This window comes from Genypterus blacodes, unplaced genomic scaffold (assembly GCF_046128005.1).
Source record: "Genypterus blacodes isolate CSIRO-AG114 ecotype Tasmania unplaced genomic scaffold, CSIRO-AGI_Gbla_v1 ptg000073l_1, whole genome shotgun sequence".
Classification (NCBI taxonomy): Eukaryota; Metazoa; Chordata; class Actinopteri; order Ophidiiformes; family Ophidiidae; genus Genypterus; species Genypterus blacodes.
The window spans coordinates 1,561,444-1,581,227 of record NW_027466883.1 but is presented as its reverse complement, the minus strand read 5'-3'; the positions used below and the strand labels follow the sequence as shown (position 1 = coordinate 1,581,227).

The following is a 19,784-nucleotide window of genomic DNA, read 5'->3' as shown; positions in this document are numbered from 1 at the left end:
TTCTCTGGTGACTAGCTCGCATCAATAGATCTTCTAATGTACACCCAGTCAGTCAGCAGCTTCATGACTGATGGGACTTTACCTTGCTAATTTATTTCATTATTGTTACCCGGACATGAGGAGAATGGAAAAATGGACTATGCAGTATGAGGAATGTCACATGTGACTGTCGATATGGGACAGGGGACTATTCAAATGTCAGGTTTGTATGAGGATTATATTTGATATCTGAATGTCAGCTGCTGTACGAGCCGAGTTCCCCCCCTCCTCATCAGACTGTGTGCTGTATGTCATTCTGAGCACAGTGTGGACTGATTGATTGTGCATGCTATGGGCTGTGTGCTGTTACAGTATCATACCGGGTGAAACCATCCAGGTTCTCTCTCATGGTATTTCTGGATTTGTTGTCAGTGTAAGCCTTCATGCCTGTTCCCTTTAATGGCCAACTTAGCTTCTAATGATGTAATGCAGCAGAATAACGATGCTCTCCGTAGCCTTCATCTGTCTGCTCAGTGTAGAAAGCATTAAGGGATGCGCCCCACATATGACTAGTGACCAAATGAACGTGAAAAGAAAGTCATTTGTCCATCCGTGTGGACATACTGTACCACGGTGCTGCCCACAGTCAGCCTGAAACACACCTACTGCCACCCACCTGCCTCCTGTTGTTGCACGTCATTGCTGCTGTGTCACATATATTTGTATAGGTTAGTGCTTGTTGCCAGGAGAGAAGGAATTAGGCTTTAAAATGGCTTTCTCTAGACAAAAAGTCTGTTCTGTTGTGAGGATTTGTCAATGAGACTCAGGAGAGGCTGAGTATGTGGGCTCTGTTGCCTCTCTCGGTGCCGTGCTTAGTTCAAAGGTATGCATTGTTTCTGAGGGTCTTATCTCTCTGTCACTCTGCACCCATATTCCCCTTCGCTCCTCTCAGATGGAAACTAAGCAATGAGGTCAGACCGACCTTGAAAGGGAGCTCCCTACCAGGCCTGTGAATTTTGTCACCCCCGGGCACCCCACTTAGTTTACCTCTGTGAGCCTCCCTATTGGAAACTGGACTGCTCCAATCTGAGGCAGCTCCCCCTAATCAGTCATTCGCCTTCGTTATTTTTTTTTTCTGTAACAGGAAGAAGCCCTCAAATCTGTCGGACTGCATCGCTATTGAACCATACGCAAAGAGCCAAACAGACACTGGGCATTTGAAAAACAGATACGGAAGATTATCATCCTCACAACTGCTGTCAAGCATCTCTCGCCATCTCGAGAGTCACCTTGGATTCATATCCTCTGCTTTAAGCCTGATGAGTGTGGTGCTCTAACAAAGAAAGAGCGGCAGTAAGAGAGAGAGAGAGAGAGAGAGAGAGCCAGAGTCTGAGGATGTCCTAATTAAGGGGAACTCAGAGGGTTTGAACCAGATAATCTTACATAACCTCGTTAGGGAGGACGCAGCCTTTGATACTGAGAAGATGGAAATGACATGCCCTCAGAGACCCATCCCCATGGTATGCAACTAAAGTGTAATGCCACACCAGATCACTGTAACCAGGGGATAATACTGTTCCTTTTTGGATTCACCTGATCGCGTGCAGCTCTGGTTTTGGGGGTTTCACTCCCGCTAGAGCCAACCATACACAAAACAGCTTTGCAATGAAGGCACGGTGCCAGGAAGTGGGTGCTGTAAATACGGGTAGTACAATTCCATCAGCCATCAGCCATCCGCTGATATTTCATTCATTAATATAAATTTTCCTGACACCTTTCAGCGCAGGTATGTATCAACACATAGGCACACTAGGCTCATTTGGCAGCAGGATTAATCTTAACACTGCAATTACACCGTTAATATCAAGTCCACCATCTTCTGCAGGGTTTTTCTTTCTGTCTTTCTTTTCTTTTTCGAAGGCATGCTCACTTTACTTCATGCAGATCACAGTTTCCAATGCTGGCAGCTGTAAACAAGTGTGAATTCAAAATAAAAAAAGGTTAAATTTAGGACATAGAAGGGAAAAATATTACCTGGCTCATGTTTGCTTATTCATAGATATATGAGAGGTTGTAATTTTAGACAAATATATCACTATGGTTCCCTCGCTAGATCAAAACGCTTTCATCTCTGCAGATTACGCCACATATTTGCGCCGTTTGTGAAAGGGAAATGTGTCAATTTGAATCTCACTAAATGGAGACGGATAACGTTGAGATCACGACTCTTGTCACACACACAAAGATCAAGCAATGCATGTACACGTGTGCTGGCACTCAGGTGTAAATACGAAGCATAAGCATGCGCCTAAAATACACATAAACACATCAATATACAGGGTTACAGCCAATTTAGGGCATCTGCCAGGGATAAATGAAGGTGCTGAAGGTATTTTAGTGGCTGGTAAAAAGACAGATTTTTCCATTCCTGCTGTGATGGAGCTCATTATGGATTTTATACTCCTAATTTTATTAGGAGGACTTTTGGGAAACAAGCATAAATAGCCGAGTCTCTCAAGGATTGTATTTGTACTTATATTTAACAGGTTTCCTTCTTGATAATCCTATTCTTGTAGATCACTTTGGATCATTTGTCAATGTAATGTCATAGTTAGAACATTTTTCCCCCATCTCATGTTTGAGTCCTAACTGTCAGTTTTGTCTGTGATTTCTTTCAGATGACCCTTCCCTGCAATCACTTCACATGTATGATAATATTACTACAGTTACATAACAGAAATTGTCCTTGAGAACCAATCCCAAAGAAGGTGACATTGGATTCATGGAGTCACTTGAAACTACTGCAGGGGTGAAAAGCTCCACAGAGGGTCAGGACAGAAATGTTGCACAGAGTAAAAGTACATCAGAGGCAGCTTCTAAGCCGAAGAGAAGTCCATCAGTTGAACTGGAGGGCAAAGGGTGGAACCAACAACTGCCAGACGGTCAGAGCAGAGACATGTGTGGTTTCAAAGAAATGTCTGACTCAGGGAAAACATTGCAATTAGAAGATCGGCACTCCCAATCCCACTCCACAAGCCATCAAGACTATGAGTTGTCTTCATATCCACAACAGTCCACAAAGACCTTCCCCAAAACTGGAGTTCACTTGGTTTGTGCACAGTCCCCAAGTAGCTGTGCTCCCACTGCTCATAGGAAGCCCTCCAGTTCACCTGAAGTCCAGCAACAGTGTTCCCATTCAGGGATGGATCAGCTGTCGGAGACTGTGTGTAAGGTGGATCAGAAACAACAAAAGCCCGGGAAATATGTTTGTGATTATTGTGGCAGGGCCTGTGCCAAACCCAGTGTGCTCAAGAAACACATTCGCTCCCACACTGGGGAACGACCCTATCCCTGTGTCCCCTGTGGATTCTCCTTTAAAACCAAGAGTAATTTATACAAACACAGAAAATCCCATGCTCACTCGGTCAAAGCTGGAACAGTGCCATTCTCAGAAATTGGTTCTTATAATGCCAATACAGACCAGGGGTCTTTTGAAGGGGAAGGAGAGTTATTCTCTGATGCTGAGCAGAGCACCGACACAGACGAGGACACTCTTAATGACCCACTGGTGCTGTTGGACTCTCCAGTGGAGGGATCGGATAACACTGCTGTAAAAGTACTAAATCTCATTGCTCAGAAAAAGGGAGTCACGTCGATGTCAGCTCAGGATGGTTCACCCCAGCTCCAAGAAATCAATGCACCTCCTGCCATTGCTGAGGCTAGCCGTGCAATCCAATCTTGCACGATCAAACAGAAGCTTGCACTTCGACTGTCTGAAAAAAGAAGCAGCGACTCTGACCACATTCTGTCCCTCCCTAGTCAGTCCAGCAAGGGCAGCACTGACTCTGGCTACTTCTCGCGCTCTGAGAGTGCCGAGCACCAAACCGGCCCACCCAACACAAACGCAAAGTCCTATCAGGAGATTATGTTTGGTAAGTGTTACAGGCCGAGTCCAAAACAGACGGCGGCGTTTGTGACATGCAGCACAGATTCGAGTGATTATACCGCAAAGCGCTCAGAGAGAGGCGTTTCCCGTGTATTCACCCAAGAAAAGGACATTGGTGAATCGATTAAAATAAACACCAAGGCATTCACGAGGACGGAGGTAAAAGAGGCGCCGTCAGACAGTGGATCGGATGCGGGGCCTCTGATCAGAAGCAACTCAATGCCAACATCCTCTGCAGTTTGTCTCACTATACCTCAACCCCTCAGAGGCAGCCACTCTTTTGATGAGAGAGCCAGCACGGGGGGCATGAGGAGACTCAGGAGGCAAGCCGCTTTTGAGCTGTCTGCACACGACGGCCACACAGAAGCTGACAGCCATGGGAGGATGAGTGACATTTCACCTTCAGGACTGGAGATGGAAAATTACCCCTCTACGGCATCTCATATCAGCCATCAGAGACATGCAATGGAGCTGGTGACACGGAAGCGTCGGAAAGAGAAGCGGGAAGAGGAGGATTTACCATCTCAATACAGGATGCATCACGAAGAGTGTGAAGAAATGTGTGACTCGAGTAAGGACTACGATCCAAAACTTGCTGTGGGCACTGTGGCTTTAGGAAAAGGACATTCTCCAAGTACGCAAGTGCAAATGGACAGGTGTGATATGGAGATATCAGTCAGCCCGGAAATTTTTGGTCGAAAAACTTTAGGGAATGTAATTTCGGTTATCCAACACACAAACTCCCTAAATAGGCCTCATCCTGACCAGGCAGAAGCTTACACGTACCATGGACACAGACAGGAAAATATCGCTATGGAGTCGACTGAAACATACGAGATGGAAAGAAGCGACAGTAGATTACGACAGTCGTTTCAATTAGGCCCCAAACTGGTACGACAGCCCAACATACAAGTTCCGGAAATTAGGGTCACAGTAGAGCCCGACAGTCCAGAGAAAGCTCCAGAGGTTCAGGTGAAGGAACCTGAGAAACACGTGGAAGAGTTTCAGTGGCCACAGAGGAGTGAAACTTTAGCACAATTCCCCCCGGAAAAACTCCCTCCAAAGAAGAAAAGGCTACGCTTAGCTGATATTGAGCACTCCTCCGGCGAATCTAGCTTTGAGTCGGCCTGCACCAGCCTCTCGCGCAGTCCGAGCCAAGACAGCAACTTATCTTATAGCTCCACCTTCTCCTTTGACAGGGAGGAGAGTTTGAAGTCGATCTCGCCTGCCAGGCAAGATGAATTTGGCAAACCGCTCGAGCTCCTAGCTGTGCCAGGAAGTGGGCACTCCCTCTCTGTGCTCAACCAGCGTCAACAACATGAAATGAGACGCTCCTCCTCAGAGCAGGCGCCTTGCAACTTGCGCAAGGAGTTCCCAGAGGTACGCAGCATATCATTTGACTATGGCAGTCTTTCTCCGACATCCAAAGTTAGACACACGGACATCGGCTCTGCTGGGAAGGAGAGGAGGAGGGGGAACTTGGTACGACAGGAGTCATTGAATATGGACGCTGAAGTAACACAAGTTCAATCACAAATGTTCCCACAGTATCTCAGCAACACGCCCCCATTCACAGCAATTGCAATGCTGCCACAGACTTTGCCAATATTTGCCACTGGGAACACACACCCCCAGCTGTCACATCAAAGCCTGTTAGTTCCTGTTAGAATCCAGACTCACATGCCATCTTATGGTAGCATCACTTACACTTCAGTATCACAGATTTTTGACAATCAGTATGATCGGGTTAGTTCCACTTCTCGGAATCAAACTTCACGCTTGTCTGGGAATCTTGAGTCTCATCACATGCTAGCTTACACGAGAACCCCTTCCACACACAACCTCAGCGTTGAAGCTCTAGATTTGTCCTGTGCAAAGCTCCAAACAGGCATCCCCCTGTCTCTGACCTCCAGAACCATCTCAACCACTAATGCGTCCAGCGGCGGTACAAACAAAAGGATGCTATCCCCCGCAAGCAGCCTGGACCTTTTCATGGAGGTCAAGCAGCAAAAACGTGTGAAAGAGGAAAAAATGTTTGGTCAGATTGTAGAGGAGTTGAGTGCCGTTGAGTTGGGGAAATGTAATTTGAGTGAAGAGAAGGGGCACAGGTCAGAGATGCAGGGTACATCCACACCTCATGCTCAGGATGACTCACACAGGAGTAAATTCATCACACCTCAGCAAAAATCGACAGAGGCCACTGACCGAGACGTTGAGTCAGAGATGGAAAGTAGCTCACCGCCACACTCCACGATATGTGTGAGTGAAGTGAAAGAAGCTGGCGTTAAGAAACGAGTGCAGATGGATGTAGTGGCACAGCTGGTTACCAGTCAAGACATCCTGATCTCAGATGCAGAGCATTCAAGGCGGTTATCTCAGTTTCCAAGTCTTCGCACAACGACAGGTGTGAGCTGGTGTTACCTCAACTACACCAAGCCGAGCTGCTCTCACAGCAGTGCTCCTTTCTCCTCTGTGTATGCCACCTGGTGTGTGAGTTCACACAACCCCAACCCTCCTGATCTGAGCACCAGCACTGCCCTGGCTCTCCTGCAGTCTAAACAGAGGGGAGACAAGGTTATTTACACAGTGGCCGCCATGTGTCAGCCTGGCACGGGGAAACTGGTCTCTTCACTAATCCTGTGGAGGCAGACAATGGAGCAGGTGAGGAAATGATCCAGTGTCTGTATAGTCTCTACGCAAAACCACTGCTTCACATCATCACAAATGAGCACAGGAAGAAGTAGTCACGCTAAAAATATCCTACCTTTGCCCCTTAGACATTGTGTTGTTTCAAGACACTAACGCTCGTGTTTAGAATATTCTCATATTGAAAACAGGCTGATATGATAATCAAGTGATCAAATCTAGACCAGTGATCTCAAACAGAGGCTAATAATCTAGTACTTATGGTTCCTTAGATGAGAAATAAGATTAAATTATATTGGGTCGTTCTCGAATGCCTGTAATAGCCAAAATACTCCATATCAAGTAGATGTCCTGCATTCCAAGTTGTGTTTAAGAAGAACAGTAAGTAGTAACAAAATAGCTAAAGTAAGGAAGAATGGTGAAGTGGTCCAAAGTTGAGAGATTTGTTCTTTGTTTCTTCAAATTTAGGATTATGACGCATCATTTAGCTGAAACGTCTCTTTGTTTACTGTTTGCTATGATATTTTTACCTCATAATGTAACATTATGAGCGTGAAGTATTACTACCTTTATATTTTGCTCACATCTAATTTGCTGAGCTGCATTGAGCCTTTTTTTCTATGAGACTTGACATGTTTAAGTTTCTGTAATACTGATAATAATACAACAACAATCTGAAAGGTTTTCCCTCTACAACAGCAACATGGTGCATGTTTGCAAACCACACTGTGTAATGCCATGTGTGACAGACTCTCCTCGGAAGCATCGCGTTACATTGTCGATATGGCGTGTGCTTAAAATGGATGTTAACAAAACGTTTGTTCATCGGATTCAGCTGCAGAGGAAACCGGAGCCCAAGGAGGTGGAGATCACCTACGGAAAGAAGGTGAAAGACAGCAGCTGCAGAGTGAAAACTGCCAAGGAGGAGTGGAAAGAGCGAGAGGCCTCCACCACACAAGCAGTGCCAACACGCATCAAGATCTTTGAGGGGGGGTCAGTCTAGATACTCCTTATCATAATACTTCTCATTTATCTGACTGAGTTATAACATGAGGTTAATGGATGATTTATACACACCATATAAAGGATTCACTGTTACTTTATGTGTCTATTATTTAGAGATAAAACATTACATTCCCCTTTCAGGTACAAGTCCAATGAAGACTACGTGTACGTCAGAGGTCGAGGTCGGGGGAAATACATTTGTGAGGAGTGTGGTATCCGCTGTAAGAAGCCGAGCATGCTGAAGAAACACATCCGGACCCATACAGACGTCAGGCCGTACATCTGCAGGGTCTGCAACTTTGCTTTTAAGACTAAAGGTGAGAATTATTCAGGCGTGGACTTACTACTAGTTCAATTCAACTGGACTTTGCAGTTGCGTCAGAGATGTTTCACTATTTATGCAGGTTGAATCTTCAATTCTGAGTAGAAACAATCTTCAAGATTGAATAACTCCAGCTGCTTGAAATACTACGTACTAATAGATATCCATTGACTGGGCTGGCTGAGTGAGAACACATTGCACATCCTTGGCAGATGAATGAGCTCACTAAGTGCTTGTTGTATCAAAGAGACTCCTATAGAGATCCCAGTAAGAGATCTACCAATGGCACCGGCTCAATGGTGGGAAAAGGGACCAGGGTGAAATCCAAAACGGGTTTTTCTGAACATACTTGTTATCTGTCTGCAGGAAACCTCACTAAACATATGAAGTCCAAGGCGCACATGAAGAAATGTCTTGAACTGGGTGTATCTGTTACAATGGATGAGACAGAGATACAAGAACATGGTAAGATGCTTACGTACAGTATTTTCTCCATGAGATTCCTCAATTTTACATAAGCACGAATTGTAGCAGCAGAACCCTGACGAACTAAAGGGCATTACTTTCCTCAACATTACAGCAGACGAAATCCAGCAAGAATCCAAGACAGAGGCGGCCATTGCAACCAAACACCAGTTCTCAGATGCCGAAGACTCTGATGGCATGGATGAAGAGGTCGATGACATTGACGAGGATGAGGAGGAGGAGGACGAATATGAGGGTGACTCGACTCCGAAGATGCGTTCAAGAAGCACGAGTCCTCAGCCGTGTGGAGTAACTTCCCTCTCGGTCACAGCCTCAGCTGCCATCCATGGCTGCTCGTTCACGTCTCTGCCTGGAGCTGACGGCCGGCATCCGGCCTCAGGCAGGCGCACAAGCTTGGAGCCGTTGCGAGAGAAATCCGTGGATGAAGACTCTCTGACGATGTTGTCTCCGGATCAGACAAGCTTCCTGTTTGACCCTTACTCCTCTTGTCTGCTCTCACCTGGCTGGGAGTCTCCTATCAGGGAGCCATCTCCTTCACGCCTGCGTTACCCATCTCCAAGGCGAGAACTCTCCCCGCGAGGTCGCTCATCTCCTCGATGGGACACCTCCCCACTGAGACCCAGCTCCCCCAGCTTCACGGCCATTCAGCACCTCTCTCCTGTCTCGATCGAGAGACCACTGTCACCTGGATCAGAGCTGGCTGTGAAGCGCGAGTCCTCGCTCAGAGGCAGGCAGAGGGTCGTGCTGAGGGCTGTTTCACCTCGCAGGGGCTCACACCAGCACAAAGGCAGCGGAGATAAAACCAGACACCAGGCAAAGATAGACATGGTGCATCAACAAGGAGCCTTTGAAATGGAGCTGGTAGGTAAAATGATGTTGTTCTGCAGGCTGTTCAGTTACACTTATTTTGTGTATTTGATAGTTTGTGTTCTTCTTCTTAAAATGACGTGTGCAGTCTTGGTAGGCATATGAGCTCTTTGATATATGATATATTTTCACTAGAGCAATAATCTTGGCAAAGATTAAAGTGTTCTGAACGCTGCTTATGTGTTGTTTCAGGATCAAAGGAGCAACTTGGCTTCAGGTCTGCCTGGTGCTGCCAGTTCCCATCACCAGAACGTCCTCAGCCACCTCCCACTTCACTCCCAGCAGCGGGCCCACAGTTTGCTTCCCCTGGTTCCTATCGGAGCGTTACAGATGTTACACTCCTCACCTTCCTCCAGTGCCGATGCCACCCCCTCAGTGATGAGCCCCCAGAGCGTGGAGAGCCAGCCTTGCAGCAGCGGGGAGGGATCTCTCCTCGAACCTGAGATGGAAGGAGAGGAAGTCAGAGGCCAACAACAGGAGCAGCTGTCCTCCCTTCAGACACCTCAGGGCTCTCACGAGGAGAAAAGTTCAAACCCCAGCAGACAGGAAGAGAATGTCCAGACCTGTATGAAAGCCATCGCCTCACTAAAGATTACCACAGAGGACCCACACTGAGACTCTTCTTAGCCTTTTTCTGTCGGCTCCCTGTCATTTTCAGCCCTCCAGGCACATAACCTCATCTTTATCTCATTAGAGGCAATCTAATGACACTTCTCCTGATCTTGCACATAACCCAGACAGCTCATTTTCAGTCTGAGTGGAGATCAAACCTTCGCAGTGAAGAAGGAACCCACCCTGTCCAATCAGACTTTTAAACGATTGGATGAGCTGCAAGTTTGCAAGGTGGACAGCAGTGAAATCATTAATGGGTGCAAGTGCAATATGGAAAGATATCAATGCTAATATGCCTTTGTTTGTTAGTTTGCGTACAATTGCACATAAATTCTATTTATGAATTCTGTACAAATGTCCTTAACATATACTCCTTCTTAGATGCATAGTGTATTTTATGTGTACTTTGAAAATAGACTGTTGTTTCATGTAATCATATCAAGGTGTGATGCAGTAGTGCAGTATATAAAGACTATTTATAAGGGGAAAAGTATGTGTATTATAAAACAGTCTGACCAAATTTTAAGTAACGCTTCTCGTGCAGTTTGGTGCTTCTGATCAAGCGGCAAAGGGTCTGTGCCTTTATTTTGCTTTCATCATTTCGTTACCGGAAGGTTGTTGTTTAAGAAGGAAAAACTTCGAGGTACTTTATTCAGACATGGTAGAACGATGTCAGAGAGTTTGCTCACAGGCGTTTCTTTATGTTACGTCGGCTTTTGCTGATGATGCAGCTTGATTTATGTGAAACAATCTTAAAATATTTATGTTGCATTTTTCTTAATGTTGTGGTTTTTTATCTCAATAAAATGCATGGGATTTGCTATTGCACAAAAATAGAGGAAGTGAATATGTAATTATGTATACTGTAAGATGTATTTATATATTAGAACGTAAGCACTTATTGATACTGGTAAATATTTGACTACTATTTATATGGTATATCTGTACTTATGCAGCAGTGATGCAGTTATGCAGTGAGCCACGCTGGCATTGCTTTTGATCTCATGTCTTTGCTTTGACTAGACAGACAGCTGTTTTTCTTCTTATGCAGAAAGACCATAAGCATTTTATGATTTTCGACGATGCACTTTCATCCTTTCATCTTTGATATCTAACTGACGAGGAAATGCATTTTACGTTCTCTTGTGGTATCAAACATTCCAGTTAATTTTGTCAAAAGTTTCTCATTGTGTGAAACATGTTGCACACAAATTCAAGGGCCTATGATGTTCAGTCAATAGTACATTTTCCTGCATTTCAAGTGTAACTGGATGAATCCATATCACTTACTGTAAGAAATACTAAAGTATTGATGTTACCAGTGTGAGTTGGTTGACTATAACTGTGCTTCAGCTCAAAATGTAACTAATCATTCACCAAATGCATTACTTCTTCTTTGTATATATACATGTATTTTTATGATTTAAACTATTTTTGCAGTGTTGAATTATGAAAACTTTTTATGTGGGTTGTTTATATCTCTTTTAAGAGGTAAAATGTCGGCAGTTGTTGGAGTAACGGAGGTTTTATGAAGGAGAACATAGCACAGTGCTGATTGCTAACAGTATCTCATCTTTAAAAATTTGTATTCACATCTTTAAGTGGTTATGTTATTGAGAATGGATTTCAATATCAGAAAACACTTTGTTCACTCATGTTTACATAAAAACTTTTAAAGGTGCACTGCTTTAATTTTGTCGTTTCCCTTTATAAGGATGTATGTAGCTATGATTTCATGGTTCTGTAATTTTATTTGTTGTGACAATGGTGCAGAATGCTCATAAAATGTGAAGGGGAAGTGAAGCCTTTGATTTGCTTTTGCATAATGTAATCAGATGGTGTTTGTGTTTTGTTTTGGTTGTGTATTCATATTTACTGAACTGCATTGTGCCTCTCATGTCTATGGAATTCCCTGTAAACACACAGAGGTCTAATCATTGACCTCTCTGCTAAGATCTTTGAGGAAAAGCCTCAGTAGCCAATCAGTTGTTTAGCTATTTGCATCGAAACTGGATATAGGATGGAGTGCCTCTTTTACGGTATGGGGAATCTATTGTTTGGTGCTCTACTTTTTCAGATTAAATTCTAAATTGTTTTAAAAGAATATACTTCTAACCCAAGGATGTGTGTTGTAGCTTATTTCACGTCGTATCTCTCACTTTTGTTTCAAATCGGAGCAAACAGAAAAGCTTTTCACATGAGGTAATTCACATTTTGTCTTCAGGGGGGAAAAAAAAATCCAGAGTGAAAAATTGGACCGACTCATACCAGTGACATCCTCTGGTGAAAAATTATTACTGCAGTCATAACACGGAACAAGAAAATAAATGAATGCTTCCAAAAATAGTTCTCACCTTGTGGGTAATATTCAACCATTTCAGAGTGTTTGTCAGCAGAACTGCATAATTTCCTCTGTGTATTGCTTACAAACCAACACCACAGATAGCGTACTGTACTGTAAGTGAATCCTGCGTGTGTGAAGCATAGATTCAGCCAGAAAATGACTGCGAGTGTGATCACAGAGTGCATTATACCAGCTCCTTTGGCGGGTTGGGGAGGAGGTCTGTTCTAATTCTGGCCAATCAGAGAGACAGTTCATTTTTTTCTCTCCTGCTCGGTGACTCTGCCTGTCAGGCCCATTTGTTAGAATAATTATACGGCTGTTAACAGCATCCCATCTTAAAATAAAATTTGTACTGAGTCGGTGTAAAGCAGCAGAGGCATCACATAAAAAGGCTGCTTAAGATCTCACCAGGGAAAGCGTTAAAGGCTAAAAGATTGCACATGTAACCACACAGCTCCAGTGTGTCACAGTCTGACAGAGACAGACACATATCCATGTCCTCTCTCTCTCTCTCTCTCTCTCTCTCTCTCTCTCATCAGGGTGGGCTGTGAGGCCCTTGGGGTTTATTTTGAGGTGGTCTTATCACAGCTGTTGTATCTGTGGTGGCAGCCTGTCCGAGCCTCTCGCTACTCTTCCTTTTCCCCTCTAGCCCTTGGTCCTGGTAAGACCCTGTTTACTCATTAGCCTGCTTATTGATGTGCATTTACACTTGTAAAAGTGAAGAGAAATGCTTGAGTGTTTTACTTTACATGCTTTCTGAAGCTCTCGTAATTCTTAGAAGTACACTGGATTGCTTGTTAGTATTGCAGTGTATTTTGTGGCTTATTGAAGGTTGCCAAGAGATTAGAAATAAGAGGGTGGTGGGATGAAGAGAAGCTTACCTTTGCCTTTTAATTAGCACAATGGAAACAACTATTTCTAAAGGGATAAAGACACAACTTTGTTTTTTAAAAATGGCTCAGGCTTTTCTCATCTTGTGTATTTATAGCTGAATTTCCTTGAATACCCATCTGCTTTTAAAATATTGAGTGTAGATGAGGTCACATGTGTAACAAAGGGTTTTCATTGTTGCCGATAGTTGGAAAACGCAGCGATTGAGCAGCCAAACACTAACACTTACATCAATAAGAGTGGATAAGAAATAATAAAATAAATAACTTGCCCATATTAAGAAGTTCCTAAAATAGCCTGTGGGTCTGGAACAGGTGCCATGTGCTTGTGAAAGCACAGGGAGTGTGAAGGCTGTGCACAGACTAATTTTACGCACGTAAACAGGCACTGGCAAAAACCCAGGATAGCACAGGAGAAAACAAGCACTGAGAATGGGAATGGCACCTTAGGCCAAATGTACCTTCTTTTTAAAACGTGGACTCAAAGGAACACATTCACCTTAAATATCCATATCTATTCCTCTGGCTTATGGGTTTTGTGTGATATGCACTGGAGGAAAAAAGGGACGACAATGTGCCAACTAAATTGTGCAGTTGTGAAGAAAAAAAAAATCAGCTGTTGTTCCTCTGCTTCACAAAGGAGCAGGTGAAGGGTTGAAAATGCCCTGCTCAAAGGCACTATGGTAGTAGTGTACTTTCTGTGGGACTTTATTTATGATATATGCTGAGTAAAAAAAGCACTTCACGCTGATGAAATATGGCACTTAACTTGTTTTGCAAAGAACAAAAATATATTCTGACCTTTGAAGAAATATGTTTAAAGTAAAGACTAAAGAGTATTGAGTAGAGCTCTATTGACTGGTGGCAGATTGGTTCAATTTGGTACCAGTCAGTGTGGTTAGTTACTAACCAGCAACATGTGCAGCATGGGGAGTTTCAGGTAAGGTGAAATGTTTCAGGTCAGTCACAACAACCTCGTGTTTCCCTCTAAGTACCCACGCAGAAATATGGAGGCTTGTCAGAAGAGCATCCCTGCACCCATGGGTCCCCAGGCGGAGCAACCTGAGGGTGTGCACATCGACCTGACAGAGGACTTGGCCCAGCAGCTGGAGGACATCATTAGCACCTACCAAGCGGCTGAGATTCCCACCGAGCCAGAGGACGGGGAGGAGGTCATCGCCGTCAAAGAGGCGGAAACCCGCAAGGACCAGAAACTGGAGAAGAAGATGCTGAAAAACCTAGGTGCCTTTTTTGATTCATGTTTTATTGATTTTAGCTGAGGTGGGTTTGATTCAGCTTTGTCAGCACAAGTCTAAGTTGAACTGAAACTGATAGGCATGTAAGTAGAACTGTAATGTGTGCGTGCATCAATCTGCAACAGACATTCAGGTAAAATTATACTTCATCTTCCTTATTTTCCTCCTTGCTCCTTCACCTACTCTGAAAAATCCCCAAATCAAGATATGGGGTTTTCACCTGATAGTGAAACTAATCTCTTCTTTACTGTGAGTGCTTTTACTTTGCTTACTTGAATACATTTTTCTGCAAGAGCGTTTTACTTGTAACACACTTATACCATAATGAATGAAACTGTTGACCTTTTTCATGCAACTCTGCATGTTTTTTCAATAATCTTAGAAATGCTTTCAATATATACTAAATCAAACTCACCTCGTCATGACTTGACCAGGAACTGATGTTTGTGCCTTCCTGTGTGTGTTGGCTGTTCAGGGAAGGAGGCCATGCTGCTAATGCAAAGTCTGAACAAACTCGACACTCCAGAACAGAAACTGGAAGCCATCATCAAGAAGCATGCTCAGCTGGTGAGTGGAGGACAGACGAAGGGTGAAACATCTCCAGAAGAAGACATGTGAACCCTATGGTCACGTGTTGCATCTCTGTGTGGTTTTGCAGCTGGAGGAGCACCGTAGTGATCAGAAGCAGCTGAAGGTTCTCCAGAAGAAGCTGCTCCAGGTATTGAAGGAGAAGGATCAGCTGCAGAGCGAGCACAGCCGGGCCGTGCTGGCTCGCAGCAAACTGGAGGGGCTCTGCCGAGAGCTGCAGAGGCACAACAAGACCTTAAAGGTGCCTCCAATCCTCTGAATTATCCTTTTATCTGCAATATCATGACAACAGTTATTAGATCATACAGGTAGGTGCATAATTTATATTCATGGAGCAACCGGTCGTCTGGATTTGACTCATCTAAGCTGCTGGAATCAGTAGGTTGCCAGTGTGGCGTCCATTGACCAGCTCCAGGCGCACATTTCGCAGGGACAGAGAGGAACATTTACATCACAGGTATTTAACGGTGGGGAAATTAGACTGAGGAGGACTCCACACACACACACACACACACACGCACACAGACAGCCCAGCTCAGCACTTTGAACCCAGGAGAAAACAGTAGTAATGACCAAACAGTTTATAACTTAAGCCAGTATCATTTAATTGTAACTCTACACCGAGCCTAAACGTATGTAAATCTTAGAAATATCTTTTTTTTTGTCAACGTTTACAAAATACTGAGTGAATAGTGACGTTAAAGTCATATTGTGCGAATGTTTAACACCTGGTTAATCTTTTGTGAGATTTGACAAACAAATCTGCGCTGAAGAGCCAAAGCAAACTGCAACAGAGTTGACTACATATTTTTTTGAGTTGATAGCATTTCATAGGTTACCGTGAGTTATGATACAGCCGACTGTGGTCTCAAATGCGCTTTTACTTAGTTGGTGAGCTTGTTGGAGATTCAGAGGTCAAAGGTAGGTGAAAGGTCAAAGAAAATGATTAAAGGTACAGTGTGTTGACGTAGACAATTCCCCTTATTTGTTTCTGGAGACTCAGGCCATTGCTTAGCTGTGGTGAAATAGGCTTTGTTGCCGGCACACTAGACAGCCGTTACTATAGAAACAGAAAAGCACTAGAAGACATCACCACACATCTGCACACGTAGAGAGACTTACTGGAAAATGTTCTGCTACAAAATGGTGGAATGAGGTGTGTGAGTGTTGCATCGAGACTTAGCTCAGTCCTTTTGGTTCTGTGGACATGCCTGGAAGGTTAAAGAAACAATTCCTAAGAAAGTTACAATACAGCTCCCACAACATTCCTAAAAGTCTTTTAACCAAGAAGGAAAGCTTTCCTATGATTCTACAACCTTTTGTTATGTAATGTAAATGTTCAGGTAGCTTTCCTTCACGGTAACAACCCAACCACAAAGGACACAAGACGCCTCCTGTGAATGTTTTCTTTGGAACCAAAAAAAGCCATCTGTAAAATTCCTGGCTATTGCTACCATCTGGTGTCACCTGTGAGGTGACAGCACCTGGCACCAAAGATCAACCATCATGTTACGCCTGTGAGAACAACTGGCTTGTACAAACCAGAATGTTTTCCTTCTAGTGCGAGTACAAACCTGGTTTAAATCTCTCAACTCATAGCATCAAGTACGGCTGCCAATTGAAGCTGCAAATGTGAAATAACAAATGACCCAACATTTGGATGGATTTTCACTCACACAATTGATGGAAATGATAATTGCATGCAATCAGAGAAAAACCCCTGTCTTTGATGTTGTGCTGTGACTAACTTCCATCCCGGACACGCAGGAGGAAACCCTGCAGAGGTGCCGAGAGGACGACCTGAAGAGGAAGGAGATCACCACACACTTCCAGGGAACGCTGAGCGATATTCAGGCCCAGATCGAGGAGCACAGCAGCCGCAACACCAAACTGTGCCAGGAGAACAGCGGGCTGGCAGAGAAACTGAAGGGACTCATTTCACAGTATGACCAGAGAGAGGCGGTATGGAGCCTGACACGTACTAGACACACAAGGGTTAACAATAGAACAAGTACAAGAATTGGATATGAACAGATATAATGAACAGATGTCACTGGAACGCTAATTGTACTCTAAACCTCTGTGATTTTAACAAACCAACCTCCAATACATGTAAACTTACTAGACACCTGAACTGTTCTTATGTAAGCCCCACATATCTGCCAGATCCAAGCAAATGAATCACTTTCAAGTATCTTTCAAACCCAGGTCTTACTCATTAGTTACAGTACTTGTCATGACTTACAATATTTTATAAAGCTTTTTTAACGCAGCTCCATGAGTCAGAAGTGAAACAGCTTTTGGTGTGAAAATGGCTCATAAATCCACATGAATGTCTTCCAGAACTTGGAAAAGGTTTTCAAGCACAGAGATCTGAAGGAGAAGCTACTGGAAACCAAACTCGCACAGGCAAACATGATTCTGAAGGAGGCTGAGGAGAAGCACAAGATGGAAAGAGAGCTTGTGAGTTCATTTGTCATGCGTTACAAGCATTTTAATAACACATTTTCAATTCTTATCCCTTAATGGGCATTTTTCAATATTCTACAGCTGCTAAAGCAGACGGCGGAGAGTAAAGTGCGAGTGAAGGTCATGAAGGAGCAAGAGATCGATATGAAGACTCAGGTAGAGTAACAGGGCATCACAGACTAACACACACTCTCTCTTTCTTCAACCTGTCTAACGGCCTAATGTTTTCTTCCTCAGCTTGACATGTACTCCAAGAAGTTTGATGAATTCCAGGGCACAGTATCAAAGAGTAACACCGTCTACTCCGGCTTTAAACAGGATATGGACAAGGTAGGAATGAATGGCCTCAAGATCAGGAGTGCTTTAAGAATATCACTCATCATACAAAGATGATCAAAATCTGATAAAAATAAAATAAATGATCAGGCGATATTGGACAATCCTTTCACAAAATGATCATTATTATATGTATGAATTAAATTTGAGTTTTGTGCCTTTAACATTAATCCAGGGAGTCGTCTGATCTGCCCCCAAAAGCTTTTATTTTCATTTTGTAACATGTTTACATCAATATATAAGACATCCCATCTACACACCTGGTGAGACACACACCCATTAAGTATGCGGGTAGAGAGCCCAGAACCAAGCAGGCTTTTCAGGAGGAACGCCATAAAGAGACATAAAATGGACTGTCTTCAGTCATGGTGCACAGAAGTGCTGCAGCAAGAGAAAGTATAATCTATGTTCAAAGGGTTCAATACAGGCGCATAAATGAAAAAGTTAACATGGGAAGAAAATATAAATATAACAACAGATGGCATCTCCAAATGTTTTTGATGTAATGTGTTGTGTGTGTCTGTGTGTGTGTTGCAGATGTCCAAGAAAATGAAAAAGCTAGAGAAGGAGTGTCAGTCCTGGAAGAGTCGCTTTGATGGCTGCAACAAGAGTCTCATCGACATGGTGGCAGATGTAAGAAACATTTTCCTCTGATCATAGTTTAGAGCGCCACATGTTTAGGGGTTTGTTTCCCATTGGCACACACAAGTGGAGCGTGGCCTACATTTCCCCAAGAGTGGACTTCCATTTTGAGATACTTTCATGCCTTCCTTTCCTTTCCTAGTAGATTGAATAGATGGAACTGTTTTCATTCTTAAGCGCATGATATTTGGGGTTTGTGTGGCGTTTTACCAACATGTTCAATATGTTTCCATCAGAGAACGCTTAAGGAGAAAGAGTTTGAGCTCATTATCCTCAAAAACCAGAAGCTGGAGAAGCTATGCAGGGCTCTACAGGGGGAGCGGAAGAGTCTTTATGAGAAGGTTCAAGAAGCTGGTGGGCAAGCGGAAGTCAACACAGCTGAACCAACAGAGAAGGAGGTCCCTGAGGTGGCGGAGACCCCTGGCGTGACACCCAAAGAGGACGCACCCATCCCAAACACGCCAGCTGCCTCTGCTGATCCCCCTCAACCACCCACAGTTGAAACTCCACTGGCCAAAGAACTGGCCAAGCTGAAAGCGGAGCAGGCCCGTCTGCAAGAGATCGCCGGGTCTTTCACGATCACTCATGTCCTACCTGAGGAGGTGTTTTCCCCCGACACAGCCGTTAGCCAATCACATGGACTCACCGAGTGTGCCCAGCATCCAGAGGAGCAGCACATACAGGAAGTCTTCAACCCTGTGAACAGTGTCTGTCACGAAGCCCAGGAGGATGGAAGCCAGGACCAGAGAGATTTGGAAATGGAGGCGGTTGATTAATGCAGAAGCTACTGTGAAAAGAAGCCCATCAAAGCTGATTCATGTGTGATTCACAGCAATAAAAAGAAAAAATGTTGGTCTTTTGTTCAGTGTCTGCTGCTGATACACCGACTACAAAACCAGCAATGATTTAAAAGTGTTGATTTGTTCCAGCTAAGCAGTTTTGTGCATTGAAGCCAAACACACACACACACACACACACACACACACACACACACACACTTTCCCTCACTTTCATACAAACAGAACAATGAACATAATGCGTCTTAGTGCCCCAATGTCCATCCATGCTTAAGGACCAATCAAAGGCCAGACTTAACTACCATTTTCCTTTGCTAAACTTGCAAAGATCAATATTTCTGATATCACCACCAATCAATCAGATGGCTCTTAAGGATGAAATGACAGAGGAACAACTAGCAGTGGTAGTTTCTGGCGTCAATGTTGGGCGTAAATTCATTTGATGGAGAAAATGATGACTCCAGTGTGTTGATAGTGTTGTTATGAGCCTGTTGTGTGTGTTCATAGTCACCTTTTAACTACCCGCAAGTACTAAAGCACAATTTGCTATAGGTGAAATATTAGCCCAATAAATCATCAAATAATTTAGATAAGAACAA

At 43.9% G+C, this 19,784-nt stretch overlaps 2 protein-coding genes across 2 annotated transcripts; both read left to right on the top strand.

Moving 5' to 3' along the window:
• Positions 1–74: 74 nt before the first annotated feature.
• On the top strand, positions 75–12,086 carry LOC143006179 (transcription factor HIVEP2-like). Its single transcript, XM_076157516.1, has 7 exons — positions 75–202; positions 2,658–6,586; positions 7,407–7,564; positions 7,718–7,893; positions 8,265–8,363; positions 8,479–9,245; positions 9,444–12,086. The coding sequence occupies exons 2-7, from the start codon at positions 2,762–2,764 to the stop codon at positions 9,864–9,866; spliced, it is 5,448 nt and encodes a 1,815-aa protein (XP_076013631.1). The 5' UTR covers positions 75–202; positions 2,658–2,761; the 3' UTR covers positions 9,867–12,086.
• A 709-nt stretch (positions 12,087–12,795) lies between these two features.
• On the top strand, positions 12,796–19,276 carry txlnbb (taxilin beta b). The gene is made up of 10 exons (XM_076157517.1): positions 12,796–12,868; positions 14,090–14,339; positions 14,829–14,920; positions 15,012–15,182; positions 16,709–16,903; positions 17,285–17,404; positions 17,492–17,566; positions 17,648–17,740; positions 18,284–18,379; positions 18,625–19,276. The coding sequence occupies exons 2-10, from the start codon at positions 14,105–14,107 to the stop codon at positions 19,162–19,164; spliced, it is 1,617 nt and encodes a 538-aa protein (XP_076013632.1). The 5' UTR covers positions 12,796–12,868; positions 14,090–14,104; the 3' UTR covers positions 19,165–19,276.
• The last annotated feature ends 508 nt before the right edge of the window (positions 19,277–19,784 follow it).

What these genes read in the sequence shown, in the direction of transcription:
- txlnbb (XM_076157517.1), top strand. Translation starts at nt 14,105, where the DNA reads ATGGAGGCTTGTCAGAAGAGCATCCCTGCACCCATGGGTCCCCAGGCG. An exon ending in ACAAGATGGAAAGAGAGCTT is followed by an intron (nt 17,405 to 17,491) that starts GTGAGTTCATTT and finishes AATATTCTACAG; the next exon opens with CTGCTAAAGCAGACGGCGGA. An exon ending in AGATCGATATGAAGACTCAG is followed by an intron (nt 17,567 to 17,647) that starts GTAGAGTAACAG and finishes TTTCTTCCTCAG; the next exon opens with CTTGACATGTACTCCAAGAA.
- LOC143006179 (XM_076157516.1), top strand. Translation starts at nt 2,762, where the DNA reads ATGGAGTCACTTGAAACTACTGCAGGGGTGAAAAGCTCCACAGAGGGT. An exon ending in CTTTGCTTTTAAGACTAAAG is followed by an intron (nt 7,894 to 8,264) that starts GTGAGAATTATT and finishes ATCTGTCTGCAG; the next exon opens with GAAACCTCACTAAACATATG. An exon ending in GACAGAGATACAAGAACATG is followed by an intron (nt 8,364 to 8,478) that starts GTAAGATGCTTA and finishes TCAACATTACAG; the next exon opens with CAGACGAAATCCAGCAAGAA.